General features: G+C 42.5%; 1 protein-coding gene across 1 annotated transcript in view; it reads right to left on the bottom strand.

Annotated features, from left to right (window-relative positions):
• OSBPL7 (oxysterol binding protein like 7) overlaps nt 1–15,486 on the bottom strand; it is a 1,590,705-nt gene that overhangs the window by 108,019 nt on the left and 1,467,200 nt on the right. The window contains exon 21 of the mRNA XM_044054965.1: nt 4,864–4,990. Coding sequence (XP_043910900.1) covers nt 4,864–4,990 — 127 coding nt within the window. The remainder of the gene's footprint in view (nt 1–4,863; nt 4,991–15,486) is intronic.

Genomic DNA, 15,486 nt, shown 5'->3' with positions numbered 1-15,486 from the left:
AGGCTCAGTCCTGGGACCTCTCTTGTTCGGTATATATTTCTCGGAGGTACAGGCCAACACGGAAGGACTGTGGCTGACCAAGTTTGTAGATGACTGCAAACTGGGCACCATAATCAACTCTCCAGCCGACACAAGCATCCTACAAAAGGGCCTCATAGAAACAGACAACTGGTGCCAGAGCCATGGCCTCAAGCTAAACGCCAAAAAGTGTATAGTCATCCCCTTCGGCAAAAACAAAGTGCCCACAAATTACCACACAGATAGTAATCCATTAAGTACGGAAGAAGTAATTAGGGACCTGAGGACCCAAGTTGATAGCAATCTCTCATTCGACAACCACGTGGCCAAAGTAGTTAGAAAATCATTTTATATAGCCCACCTAATCATGAAGGGATTCAAATCTAGATCAGTGGAGGTCATCGTGCCTCTTTACTCATCCCTCATCAGGCCCATAATTGAGTACAATGCCCCTTTTGGGATGTACCTTACCAGACACCTGCTGCAACTGGAAAGACCCCAAAAGTACCTTACCAAGACGATCAAAGGGCTCAAACAGATGCCATATGCTGCCCGGTTAAAGAAACTCCAGCTCTGCTCAGTGGCATACCGCCTGCTCTGAGGCGATCTGTGCCTGACGTATAAAGCCATGTCCAACCCAGAATTAAAGGACATGCTGCACCTCAGAAAATCCAAATTCCATTGAGCTACGCGCTCAAGAGACTTGAACCTCAGCACTGAAATAAACAGGACATGCTGGAGGGACAGATTCATAACCCAGAGGCTCCCATCACTCTGGAATAAAATCCCAAACCAGGTTAGGCAGAGTCCCTCATTGACTCTCTTCAAGAGGAATCTTGATGAGTGGATAGATCATCGTAGATTTACTCCGGGTATCACTTCTGTGTCACTGTTAGACAGATGCACAGTATACTAACCTCAAAAAAGGGCATAGCAAAATTCATTTTAAAATGGGTGGCGAAAGCCAAACACACTCTGGCTAGGCTTGTAAATGCCCTAGGGCAGATAGCCTAGTATGAACCTATGAACCTGAGCTGCCACTAACTCAAGCAGATGGGACTTCAGTTTAACTTCGCATATAAATGACAGCACACTCAGGAGTGTAGCACTTCCTTGCACACATTCACTGTCTCACACACACACATTCAGCTACCATTAAACAAGCCCCCCCCCCCCCCACTGAGTCGATCATATTTACTGAAACACACATACACAGACAAGCATGCACATACTTCCCTAACTCATCTAGTGTGACCACCCAGGCATTCATACACAGATACCCATTCACTCAGAATCATTCATGCTCCTACAGAAACACGCAGCACATGTCCATACACATTTGCACACACTGAACTTACCTGTACCATCAGTACTCCCACAAGATTGAATGGGTGATGGTTCATGGGTGTTTACTAAGATAATGACCACAAGGGCCTTTTTAGGCTTAGCTATGCATTTCAAAACTCTGACAAGTTCTGGTACCCCTGATAAGTGTAAGCAGGGTCTTGGGAGATGAAACATTTTACAAGCAGGGGCCTGGGAGATGAGCCATTTACAGGCTGTCTGTACCCATTTGAGACCAAGGTGCCAAACCAGGCATGAATTTCATATTCCCCATCCAATTGTCCAAGTTGCACTTGAATTGGGTTAGGGAGGAATTCTGCATCACGTAGATGGGAAGCCTGTTCCAGAGAAGGGGCAGTTATGGAGATGCATACTTGTCTCTCCAGCAGATCCTATTTTTATCACAGGTGAGGTTTAAGTCTTTAGAACAGGTAATTCTGGTGCTGTTTGTTTTGCAGGTATGCAGGAGGTACATCTAGGTGGAGACTGATAATGCCTTCTACGACAGGCATACATCTTCACTCAACAGCTGGAAGGACACCGAATACAGGGATACGGCCTTGAGCAGTCTGCACATAGCATGTTACTTATGCCCTTTATTCCTTTATTAAGGAACCTCTATGGACGTTGCAATTTTTGCATATGCCTGGTTAGGTGCATAGCAAAGGAGGTACTGTACACAATAATAGATCTGATGAATGCTGAATAGAGTGGAACAATGACTTCCTTGAACCTAGATGCCATACCTTTGTTTATAAGTTGCACAACATAGAATGATTTCCTCACTATTGTAGACACGTGATAGTCAAAGGCTAGATTATTGTCTACTGTGTGTCCCCAGTCCCTGACTACTGGTCGTCTCTTAGGGGTGTGTTGTTAACATGATAATTACAAGGAATGGATGACTTCCCAAAGGATACTATAATGCATTTCTTAGCATTTAGTTAAAGTCCATGGCTCTAACACCAGTTATGTGTCGTGTCAGCCCTTCCTGGAGAATATCTGTGTCAGTGGGGGATTCTCTGATTGTTCCTAATCAGTCAAAGGCCACTGACATTGGCCTTGACTTCACAGAAGTAAATGATACAAAAGGAGCAGTTCTAGGACCGATCCCTAAGGGACTCCATTTGAGACTGGTCTCTTTGTACAGGTGGACTCCACAGTTCTAACTGCCTAGGTCCTGTCTCTGAACCAGCTGGCTAGTCACTAGGTGACATAAGGGTTTATACCGAACCTCTTGAGACTGTCAACAGCGCCCAAGTGGGGTATTGTGTCAAATGCCTTGGTCAGGTCAAGGTAGGCAGTGCGAACTGTTTTGCGCTCATCCATTGCTTTGGTGACCTTCCACCAGGTTAAGTAGGCATGATCTGCCCTCGACGAAACCAAACTGGGTTGGCTCCAGTATCTGTTGGTTTCCTATGTCATTACTGATCATTTCCATAATATTTCTTTCTATAGCTTTGCATACGAGACTTGTGAGACTTATAGGACTGTAGTTTCCAGGGTCTGTAGAAAGCCCACCTTTGTGCAGAGGCATGACTGTTTTTGTTCTCCATTCCAAAGGCATGAAGCCTGTTTGGAGGCTACAGTTAAAAAGCAATTTGAGAGGGACTGATATGTTATTTTACATGCTGTTTAGAAGGCATCTTGGGATTATTGTCTGCGCCCAATAATGCAGTGTTAATGGCCTTAGAAAGGGCATTAAGGACCTGTTCCCTAATGAAAGTAGGAGTTGTTATATTTGATGGTATTTCCTGAGTGAAGGTTGAGGAGGAGACAGGGGTAAAGCTGGAGCTGCATTTGTCAGCAGTAGGTTTACTATATCTTTGTTTCAGTATAGGAGCTTTGCACACAATTGTGTACTGCCTTTGAAGTTGTGGACATAAATAACGCATTGTGATTGTCCTTAGCCTAGGAGGTCAAATTTACATCAAATTTGTCTTTGGTAGACTTTATTTGTCCTCCGAGTTGTTTGTTTAGTTTGATGAGAATGCTTTTATCCTATTGGGTGTTGCACTTCTTCATTTTTGCCATGACTTTCTTCCTTCTGTTATGTAGCCGATTGACATTGTGATTCCACCACAGTGGCTTATTTTTGAGTTAATTCTGTACTTCTTACTGGTGGGAAGAGCTGCCTCTATACAGCTATTAACAAGCTTGTATAGGATTTCTGTGAACAGTTCCATGTAGGCAGCAGTGTTATCAGGCTTATGGGGCTTGAAATTTTGCCAGGTTATCACTTAAGGGTTGGAAGTTAGCCTTAGAGTAGTTCCTGAATATTCCAGGGTTAGCTGGGGTTCCAGGTTTTATTTTTACTTTAAAAGAAACCATTCCGTGGTCTAACCTTATCAGAGAAGACATTACATTAGGAGGTGTGCAGCACTCTTCCATATTAGTGAGGACTAGATCCAGTTTGTTTGCATCTCTGGTTGGTGTACTGACTATCTGGTCAAGGGAATCTGTGTTTACAAAATCCAGGAATCTCTGTGCCTGTACTACTGGTATTGTATAGGATTCCCAGTCAATAGCTGGATAATTAAAGTCGCACATGAATATGTGTTGGATGGTGAGTGTTTCCACATTCCATGATTTTACAGTGGTTAGGTTTTTCTTCCAACAGTGAAATGTTATGCATCTGTACAATTCTCCAAATCACTCGGCCAAGCAAATTAGAAACGGCTGACACTTCCAGGGGGAAAGCACATGGCTAATTACCATGCAGCTCTGCTCATGAGACCGCCTTTTGTGCTGATTATTGATTCAAATGTAATGATTAATAGCAACTTTAATATTTCAATGGGCAATTCCCTCTTACAAAAAAAAAAAGGAAGCATCTGGTGCATGGAATGCCCCGTTTATCTTGGGAGAAAACACAGCAGTGTCCATTCCATTCAGGATTGGCACACATTATTTTACTGAGAAATATAGCTCTGTGACTCTTCACAGATGACCTGGAAGTACATAAGCAAGAACATTTCCAGAAAATGCTTACACAGCAGGAACACCACAGTCAGATATCACTTAGAAAATGTAGAGGTGGAGCATGTATAGTAAGCAAAGAAATGCCAACATGCACCAGCTTACGTTCTTTAATTCATCTGTTAATCCAGGTAAGTAAGCTGGTCTACTGCTAAAATGTCTTCAAATACAAATATACCTACAGGAAAACCACATGGACCTTGGGAAAATGTGCAAACTCAACAAAGAAAGTAATAAACGCCAGGGCTGAATCCTTGGGAAATGAGGACGAAATCTCAGCTATGGATCCAGCATGACACCTAAGAAGCCACAGTAAGTGAGGCAGCAAGCTGAATGCTGAGAAAGGTTGGGGGGCTGCTAACAGTCGAGACAGCACACAAGAAGATGCAATTCAGAAGGTTCCCAACAAAAGAATATGGACCCAAATTGCTTAAATTGGGTTTTCAAGGTGGCTTACAAACATCAAATGCTAAACAAGAGATGAGTAAACATAAAAAAATGAAAACTATGAGTTGCACTTACCGCTGATCAGGCCTGAGACGTGTGTCCGTTGGAGGCAGTAGTGGTTTCAGATCAGGGGTAAGCTCATTCAACTCTAGGGCAAACTTGGTAAAGCCATAATATTTCTCTTGGTCCTTGGGCATGCTGTCTAAAACAAGAAAAATGATATCACTGACTGAGGTCGACTTGTTATCACAATTTGTATTGCAACAAGATCTGTTCAAAGTTATAACTTCCTGTCAGTCATAAACTATCACTACGACACAGCTATCATCGACCACGCACACTTGTTACAGTCATGAAGGAAATTTCTAACTGTTAGCACTTTGCAATTTGTTTACAGCTATCATTGACTGGTATTTTTTTTTAGAACTCCTTGGATTGTTTACATCTATCAGTTACTGCTGTCACCCGAGATAGATGATTAAAAGTGGCACAGCTTACTTCCCACAATATACATTCAAGGACATTTTAGTCAAAAGATATTACAAAAAACTATACACCCACTAGGATGCAGTCTGGCAGGCATTTTAATCCCAGTCAAGAAGAAGTAATGCAAATTGACTTATAGAAATGCAGATCGAGACAAAACATAACACACATGGCTAATCTACAATACCATTTACCAACCTACGGGATAAGCTACAGTGATCTAAGCAGTACGTTTACGGGAACTGAGGCATGAAGTCTATCAAAATGTCTGATGCCACATTTCTGAGGAAACTGATCCATGTACTTACAATCATGTTTGTAAAAAAAATCATAATGCTCAGAGCAATCTACTCTCTCTCTCTGTAGCTATAGGGGGATCACTTTGAAAGTTATGTGGAGGCTGGAAATTGTGCATAAAAGGCCAATGATGAAGGGGCTGGGTCGTAGTCCATTGATGTTGACCTGCACATTTTATTTTCAATTATTAACTGGCACAGAGCACTGATCTGTACAGACCCTTTTCAGACTGCCCAGGATAGCTGTCTGGTTAACTGACTTGCTCAGAATCATACAGTTAGGCAAAAGAGGCTGTAGGAACCGTCTCCCTATTGAAATGTTGGCACACCCTGAATTTACATATACCAACTCTGAGACTGCCTTACTTGGAGAAAAGGGAATATTCCAAAAAATGGCCAATTCAGACTTCGTATATGTAAGTCCATTTTTTCAGACACTGAGTCTCCATCTGACCAGGACTCATTTTTGCGGGTCCCAACATTTAAAATGGTCAACATAGGAACCAAACCCTGGACCACCGAGACATAGAAAGCAGCTTGTTAACAGCACCTTAATCCTCTATGTCAAACATCCCCGGGGAGGGGAAAGTACTGGTGGAGTCCCAGTACAAGAGCTCCACTAGGGAAAGACAAGTGGTACAGTTCTTGCAATGTGGGACTCAGGGAGCAAAAGTTCTCCCAAGAACACACAAGCAATGTAGTTGAAGAACTCGAAATGTGTCAGCAAGCACTTACACTGGGTCTAACATTTCAGCAATGCACTATAATTTTCTGCAAAAACAGAGTGGGTGCTAGCAGAAAAACTGAAAGTCTTAACCCTTCCTAGGTGACAATGTTGATGCCGTGACCATTGTTTCCCTATCACACTATCCAAAGACACATGGACCTGGAAAGAAGGAATGTGCTTAATAGGGAATGGGTTACAATATTAAATTAAAAGGAACATTAAGTTGTGAATGTGGAGATTATCAGACTGTCACAGTTGTCTCAGTACAACACTTTCATCTTAATATGTGTTACATTTCTCCATTAACACTGTTTTTTTCTTACATTGTTGGAAGTTGTAGAACCTCCATTTCACTCTCTTCTGTTTACAGTGTATGGAGGGCCACATGGTGTTGGAGTCCAAGGTGAAGGAAAATACCTAAGAGTCTGTTATCAGATATGTGAAGCCCATAGTTGTGAGTCCACAACATACCTCTCAACTGCCAAGATTTCCTCTGCATGTCCAGATTTCCACCTCATATTTTTGGTCTGTTCTTCGTTAAATTGTGTTTTTATGGCAAATAACTGAGGACTGAAGTCAGTGAATAATGACATACATTTGAGTTTCAGACTTCATATCCCTCAGAAAAATGCAGCAAAAACAAATCCTGTTATTCTTGCAACTTTCTGATTTTATAATAATATTTAAAATCTGTCCATATTTTTGAGCCATTGTCCCCCCATAATTTTAGGCTTTGTTCAGATATCTTGTACTAAGAGTTTGAGAGATGTGGTGCACAACTATGAAAACAAAGTTGTATTGCTGAAGAAATTTAGTGAATCTTGAAATTCAATGCAATATCATTAATTCATTTTTGTGAAGGAAATCCACCCATTGCAGCCTCCACTTCAGGGAGGTACAAGCACCCTCAGCTCAGTTACTTACAAACACTGAGACTGTTATACCTCATAGTAAGGGGAGCATTCCCTTTAAGGTACTGCAAACTTAGACTTAATACACAGCCCATATATTTGCACTTCAAGTTGCAAAACCCCAAGAGCTGTAACTTTGGTCCTTACAAGTCCATTAGGAATCAGGCTGTTAGACTGTACTTCAGCTCTAGTCAGGGAGGGGATTAGGCTTAACAGACCTGCTAAATCCCACTAAATCAGTTATGTTGTACACAACAGGACAGGATGCGGTACATTCTGACACACGTACTTCAGTTTTAGAGCACATACCAAATCAATGGAAAGCAAATTAGAAAGACAGCTGTGCAGGTACATAAAATAATATGGCTATAAATTACAAGACAGTGCATGTTGTATCTCAGTGTTTATTTCAAAGTTGGGAGATATAATAATAATACAGCTCCCTGAGGACTGATACACAGAATGCAGTGTCAAAACCTACATGTTCCTACTTTGACAGTCAGAATGTATTAAAAATTGTGGCAGAGGATTGAGAAAACATTCCCATTCAAACTAAAAAAAAAAGCCAGGCAAGCAAGAGTGAGAGACAGGATACCAAGCAAACATGTAAGGAAAGTTGACTGGAATGGCCCCACAGCTGATCCAGGGGTAAGAGGACATAACCAAATTAAAGTCAGAATGCAAATATTGCTATGAAGATAATATTTACTCAGTTCTGAGACCTGGACTGGTAGGTTTTGCACACTGTACATATTTTATCAGGTCACATCTACAATAAATTACCAGGGTGCACTTTGATCGTCCAAAATACAACTTCCTGCAGCCCAGTCTTCTGACCATAGAAAGAATGTATACTATACAAGTGATGTTTTAAGCAGTGAGGGCAAAGCCTCCCTGCACCCCAGATGTGGGGTTTTAACCTTGCTTTCTCAATTTCTAAATATACCACCTCCAAGGCTACCTGCAAATGGCATATTTAGAGTTGGAGAATATGGGGTAAAACACAGAAACTTGCACATATGTCCAAACTTACACCAAAATACTATATGAGCATTTATATAGCTGCATGGAATCAGGAATACCAGATAGGATGAAATCATCCTCATCAAGGAAGAGCAAACCTGTCTGGTGGACATCTACAATAAATACATTCTATAATAAAAGGAAAACAAATTGCTGTCCACGACCAAGAAGGAGCAGGTGTCTGATTGGAAGCAATCTCTCCTTAGCCTGAACAAGCAAATAAGAGCACTAGTGAAATCCTCCAAACTGGCCACATCTACAAAAGACAGTCATAAGGCTTTCTTCACATATGTCCGCAATCTCAAGGGGAAGCACCCAGATCTGCTCAGAACTGGTGGTCAAGGACATAACATACACAAATCCTGTAGATATAGCCAACCTGCTGGCAAACAGGTTCAGTGAAAACTTCACTCCTCTGTTCCCCCCATCAGTAAAATAGGACATCCCCAGTACCTGCCCCTCTCTCTTATCTCTAGGGAGTAAGTCATCACTGCCCTCTCAAAAGCAAAAAATACAGCCTCCGTGGGACCTGATAACATGCATCCTGCATGAACTCAGGCAGGAACTTGCAGCACCATTAGGCACCCTAATCAACTAAAGCCTGAGCACCGGACAGCTACTATCATCCCTTTGCACAGCACAAAGGTGGAGTGTCCACTGGTCCAGGAAAGTATAGACCCATCAGCTTAACTAGCCTGATGTGCAAGGCCATGGAGTGGATTTTCTTGGGCCTCATTAACAAGCACATTAGCAACCTCCAGACACTTGATCCCACAGAGTTTGGTTTTGTCAAGGGGAGGTCATGCCTCTTAAATTTGGACGACAACTTTGAGACAGTCACCAAGACCATAAACGGGGAAGATGGTGCACACCGCCTACCTTGACCTGGCCAATGCCTTCAATACTATTCCCTACTTAGGTATAACAGATAAACTCTCTCAACTAGGCATCAATCCATATGTTACCAGATGGGTAACAAACTGGCGCACTGATAGAATCCACCTAGTCAAAATAGGGGAAGCCACCTCAAGCAGTAGACCAGTAACCAGCGGTGTACCCAGGGATCAGTCTTGGGGCCTCTGCTGTTTGGGATATACTTCTCAGAGGTGCAGGCCAAATCTAGTTGTCTATGGCTGACAAAGTTTGCAGATGACTGCAAGCTAGGTGCTATCATAAACTCCCCTAGTGATGTGGACATCCTCCAACAGGATCTCACCCAAACAAATGACTGGTGCCAGAAACATGGCCTCAAACTGAATGCCAAAAAATACATCATCATCCATTTTGGGGAGAATGACATCTTCACAAATTATCACATTAATAATAACACACTAAGCACACAATCAGTCATGAGGGACTTGGGAACCCAGGTTGATAACAAACTGACTTTTGACCACCATACTGCCTCCATTGTATGGAAAGCTTTCTACATGGCCCACCTCATTAGTAAGGGTATCTCCATCCAGGGACAAGGTGGTCATACCATCCCTTTATTCTTCCCTTATAAGACCGATTATTGAATACAATGCCCCTTTCGGCATGTACCTCACAAAGCACACACAGCAGCTCAGATCAAATCAGATCTGAAGAGTCCAATAAGGGTCAATGAGGATAACTGTGCTCTTTAATTTAGATGCTTTCTGAAGAAATTTGGGGATTAGAGGTACTGGAAGGTTGGTGTAGAGGAGACTGGGGGGTCAACTGTGGAGAACAACATCCCTCGGTGAGTCCCCTAGTGGGGGGATCAAGGCAAAGAACCTGTTGCATTTATTGCTGAGGGGAGATGCAAAGAGATCGCAACAAGGTTGGCCCCACAACTTTAATGTTGAGTGACCCCTTGTGAGGCAACAGAATGGACCTGCTTAACTTGTCTGCTAACACATTGCTTTCAGAAACTGACTGGATGACATCACCCAATGCCAAACTCTCATAGCTTCTCACACAGGGGGTAAAATTTGGTTCCTCCTTGTTTACTGATGTACCAGACTACTAACATACTGTGTGTCTGAATCACAATAGTTCTGGAGGGAAGAGAGTCTTGAAAGGCCAGCAATGCTAGGAGGACAGCTCTCATCTCCAGGACACTTATATGCATGTTGGCCTCTTTGGGGCACCCATGTGCCTTGGGCTGTCTTTCAAACCCCCCCCTCCCACCCTATCTGGGAAGCATCTGTGATAACTACGGCATTGGGTTGAGGGAGAATAAAGACGTGACTTTGCATTATCTGACTACAGTATATACACCACAGGAGGTAATTTTTGCAGGCCTGAGTTATCTTGATTTGGATGGCTAAAGGTTGGTGAAGACTGGACCACTGAGATGCTGCGGTCCTCTGAAGAATTCTCATGTGATACCTTGTTAGTGGAACCAGAACTATCGCAGCAGACACTGATCCCAATGCCTGAAGGATCAGTCAAGCTGAAAGAGTAGAACTCTGAATGATCTTTTTGACCTGGAAGCGAATGTTTTTTATCCTTGGTAGAGGGAGTGAGGCTGCCATAGATATCATATTGAACAAGGCTCATATGAACTCCAATATTTGAGTGGGTTTGAGTTGAGATTTCTTGTAATCGATGGTGATTCCCAAGTGAGAGCATAACTGGAGTACATAATCCCGTGCTTTGATCAGATTATTTCTGGTTGGAGCAGTTATGAGCCAGTCATCCAAATATGGAAACACCCAGAATCCTTGTAGCCTTAAGTGAGCTGCTACTACTGTCATATATTTGGTGAATACCCTGGGGTCTGTGGCAAGACCAAATGGCAGTGCTCTGAACTGGTAATGATTGGCTCCCATTCAGAAGCATGGGTATCTCCTGGAGTGCCTGTTCATCTTGATATGATAGCATCCTGAAGATCTATCGAGCACATCCAATCCTCCTTGTGCAGAAAGGGCAGAATGGACTGAACCATGATCATTTGACTTGGTGTACTGAATTGACTTTTTCAGAATACTGAGATCCAAAATTGGTCTTGTCTTCTGTTTTCTTTGGCACTAAAAAGAATCTTTAGTAAGTTTTAGACTCTGTCTTGTCTGGGGATGCTTGTTTATTACTAATGTTGCTACTTCCCTCTGATTGGGTGGAATATTAGAGATTTTGTTTACTATCAAAGGATGTGGTAGGGAACAGGCTATTACATAACCACTGGTAATAATTTTCTGCACCCACAAATCTTCTGTAATTCCTAGCCAGGCTCTCTAATGGAGCAATAAACAACCCCCGACTGCCTCCAGAGGTGGACAGTCGGGCCTCCTTTCAGGAGCACTGGCAGGATCTGTCAGAGAATGTATCTCTAGATCTCTGGTTCTGCAGACCTCATCTGATGTGTGGGTAAGCATGTTCCATTAAAATTCCCCCCTCTGCTCAAGAGGGAACTATCTCCACATGGATCTTGGAAGGGACCCTGGAACTTTCTGAATCACACTTTTGACCACCTTGTCGATTCCCTGAAGTATGCACAGCAGACAGGGCTTTGCCATCCTGCTCACACCTGGATAGTGTGTTTTTTTACTTTGGGCCAAATCAAGAAATTCTGTCAAAAGGAGCATTGGCAAAGGAAGACTTGAAGGGCTCTGTGAAATCACGCAGGTGCATCCAGGCATGTCTCCTAATGGAAATACCCAAATCCGCCAACTTTGAGCTACCTTCATCTGTGTGGGAGTTAAGCATCATGGACAGAGGAACTTCATTCTGCTAGTTCCTTCTTTGCAGCTGCTATTATGACTATGGCATCAAACGATACTCCTTTTCTCCAGAACTCCCTGTCATTAGGTGGTTCCAGGATCCTGCCTGGTCTCTTGGAGATCAGCTCAACAGAATCAGGTTCCTCCCACACCCATTGAGATATCAAATCAATGAGCTCTTCAGTGGCTGGAGTCACCCAGGAGGTAGATGGTCCTTCTCCAAAGCCTGCAGGAATAACAGTTCTTCTTGGGAAGGTTAGTTGGTAGACCAGCCACCTCTTTGCTTGAGAATTTCTAGAATGTCTCCAAAGGAGACATCATCAGGTGGTGATCTTTGGGACCCTTCCCCCTCATCAAAGTTGGCATCCTCTGTGACAGACTCTTGAGGGGAGTTTAACTGCCTCTTCTTGCACTTTTTCTTCCTACAGACTTCTTTGGTGGGGTGTTCCGGAAAAGTATCAGAAGAGATAAATTTACCCTGCTGGATATCTGGAATGGCTGTCTTTGTACCATGGGAAGTTGAGGCTCAAGATGCAAAAATAACTGGGGCTGGGAAGTAGGAGCTGAGGAGGGTAGAAATGTCTTTTCTCTAGAAGAAGAGAATGCTCGCTCTCTCTACTACCTCAAAAGCCGAATGCCTTAGAGAGAAAAAACAGATGGCTCCAAGAATGTTTCCAAACCGTCGGCTTCTTTCAACTCAAAGGCAAACCAATTGAGGAAGGAGTCATAGCCGAGCTGTCCAGTGCAGAGGCTCTGAAGGGCAGAGATGGCTCAGACAACTTTGGAGTTGACTCCAACTCCCTGGATCTGGATCCGAAATTCATCCTGCTTCAAAATGCTCAGAGCCGGTCCACTCAAAAATGCCTAAAGATACCATGATCTTTAGATTCGATACAGACAGCTCTGCGATCCTCAGATCCAACTGCTCTGAAACCAAAGGTCAGATCGGAGAAGGAGTCAGTATAGATGGGGTAGTACTCACAAAGTTCTCTGGACCTGACGGGGTCAGAGCTGGGAGAACCCCCATTTGAATCTGCATCGAGAGGAATTTCCTCATCATCCTGTCTACACCGGCCTCGGTCAGACTTCTGAAGGAATAAGCAGAAGATACTACAATTGCTGCTTTAGAGTAGTAATGCTTGGGGGACCTATCCAGGAAAGGAGAAGAGAGTTAGGAGGACACTGGATCCAAGAAAAGGGGAGATCTGATCCATGGTGATTTATCTGATTTTGTCTTTGGATCCAAAGGTTTCAAAACCTTGTGAGGAGGGAAAAGAGGAAGTTGGAAGATCCAGGGAATGCTTCTTTGCCTCTTTTTTCTCAATTTTTTTAGGGGTTTGAGCCTCAGATGATGCCTTGGAAGATTTAGAAGGAAATAAACCTCACAAGTTCAATTTATTTTTGAAGTAACCCTCACCAGTTCAGTTTATTTTTGTGATCAATTAAAGCCTTAGGGTTGAATGCTTTGCATATGTCGCAAACAGCCTAAATGTGCAGTGTCTACACAATATACATCTTTAGAATGTACATCAGAAAGAGGTATTTTATGTCCACAGGCCATACACTTTTTAAAACCAGAAGGTTTGTTGGCCACTGACTAATTTAAAGGGAAAAGGACTTAGAGAAAGATTTTTTTTTTAACAGTGTAAGAAAAAAGAAGAAAGAGAAGAAAGACGATGGTAATTCAAAGGTGTACTTACAAAAATGGGGAAGATTACCAACTTTGGTAGCAAAGAATTACACAATAAACAGTGTAACACAGAAAGGAGAATTTGTAATTTTAAAGTAAAGTTTTTTTAGAGATAAGTAAAGAAAGAAATACACTCATGAGCACCACTACCTGAGAGTTTGAAGTGGCCATGTCCATACATGAAGGCGGCAAATGAAATCTGAGGTATGTTAGTGGACTAGTGCATTGTGGGAAAGGGAGAAGCTTGAGAGTTTCAGTGTTCCACAAGCTGGAAAAAGCAGCCAAGTCGAATCAGAACCCCATTTGTTGAGGAACGAATAAAAATGACAACATCAGACCATGTCTTTACTTCCACAAAATGGTGTAGTGAGGGGCTGTAGGTTGAAAGTTGACCAGTTCATCACAGGCAAAGGGCAACGTTAAGGCAAAATAGACCCAGTTATTATTATTTTGATATGAATTGTTTAAGATGGCACCAAACAACTTATACATTGATTTTAGTCTCACTGGGTTATCCTATACCTTTCGTACTTAGGATAACTCAATATTCCAGAGCACCACAGTAGTGATCTGACAATCCTCCCCTGTAAAAAAATAAATAAATAAAAATCTGCCCCTCATTAGTCTGCAGGCGTGTGGGCTAAGATCAGAAACACACGAGATACGTTTAGAAAAGTACATTTGTGTGACTGCACATACCATAACACGTCACCATTTTCTTATTTCTTTGATATGCTGATTGAGACAGTGTTACAGGGCACAAGCAATATTCAACAGATGCCCAACTGGAAAAGTTCTACAGAACTTAAACAAAATATAGTGCATACAGTTCAAAGTACTTTACTAACAATACTGCATCAAACACTCCAGGAGCACTGTATAAACAGCAGAACATGAAAAAGCAAGCATGTGTAAACAAAACATGTTTTAAGACAGTATATACATTATTTACCAGATAGACAGCCATCTTTAATCATTTACATTTTTACTATATCATCTAGCAGTATAACAGCTGGAGTCTGAATGAAAACACAACACATGAGGATGAATTAGGCAGGGCAATGTAAAAAGTGAACGCTGTAGAGTGTCACAATGATCTAGAAAATAAGCAGGATAAAAAGGTGGAATAGAGAGGGCAGACGAAAGAGAAAAAAATTAATTTATCACGTAACAGATGGCCTTTACATGCATTCCCAGTCTAAGGTAAAATGGGATTTCAATGTTTCTTGAAAAGAGGTTAATAATGGATTTTTTATGTCTTTTTTTCCCCCTCTTTGCCTACCGAGCATCAGCTCCCACCTATGGATCTTGAACTCAGTTTTACCCCGGAGAGGTGTGGTGTCCTTTACTGCTTAGAGTTAGACCTAACCAGAGGAAGCCTTCATCCAAGCATGCATGAGAGATGCTCAAGTATCACCTCCCCCTCACAGCACCTGCATCACTACAGAAACGGTGAAGTGCTCTAATCTAAGAGCCTAAGGATTTGACTTCACACCTCAACCCACAGCTGCCCATGTTTAAGGGTCAAACCTAAATTGCCTCTAGGCCAGAGAACTGCCTAATGCCCCTGGTTCACATAGCCACATCATTAATGAGGTGAAGGTCAGGGGCATTAATACCAAATTAACTCTCAGTAGATGATATACATATCAGCATCACCATTGTAGACTGTAATACCATCCCCGACCCATACATGTTTCCACATGTCATATGAAGGCTGCTTCCACTGGTTTGGTTCCCCAAACACACATCCTTGGTTGTAAGATAACAGTGCACCTGTTTTACAGTGAGATACTAGACACACCTCCCTTACAACAGTGTACTAGTTTTACAGTGACATACAAGACACACCTCCCATACAACAGTGCCCTGTTTTACT

Source organism: Protopterus annectens, chromosome 13.part0 (genome assembly GCF_019279795.1).
Source record: "Protopterus annectens isolate FY-2018-M chromosome 13.part0, PAN1.0, whole genome shotgun sequence".
In the NCBI taxonomy this organism is placed as follows: Eukaryota; Metazoa; Chordata; order Ceratodontiformes; family Protopteridae; genus Protopterus; species Protopterus annectens.
Note: the sequence above shows the minus strand (reverse complement) of the source record. Positions and strands in the feature narration are given on the sequence as shown.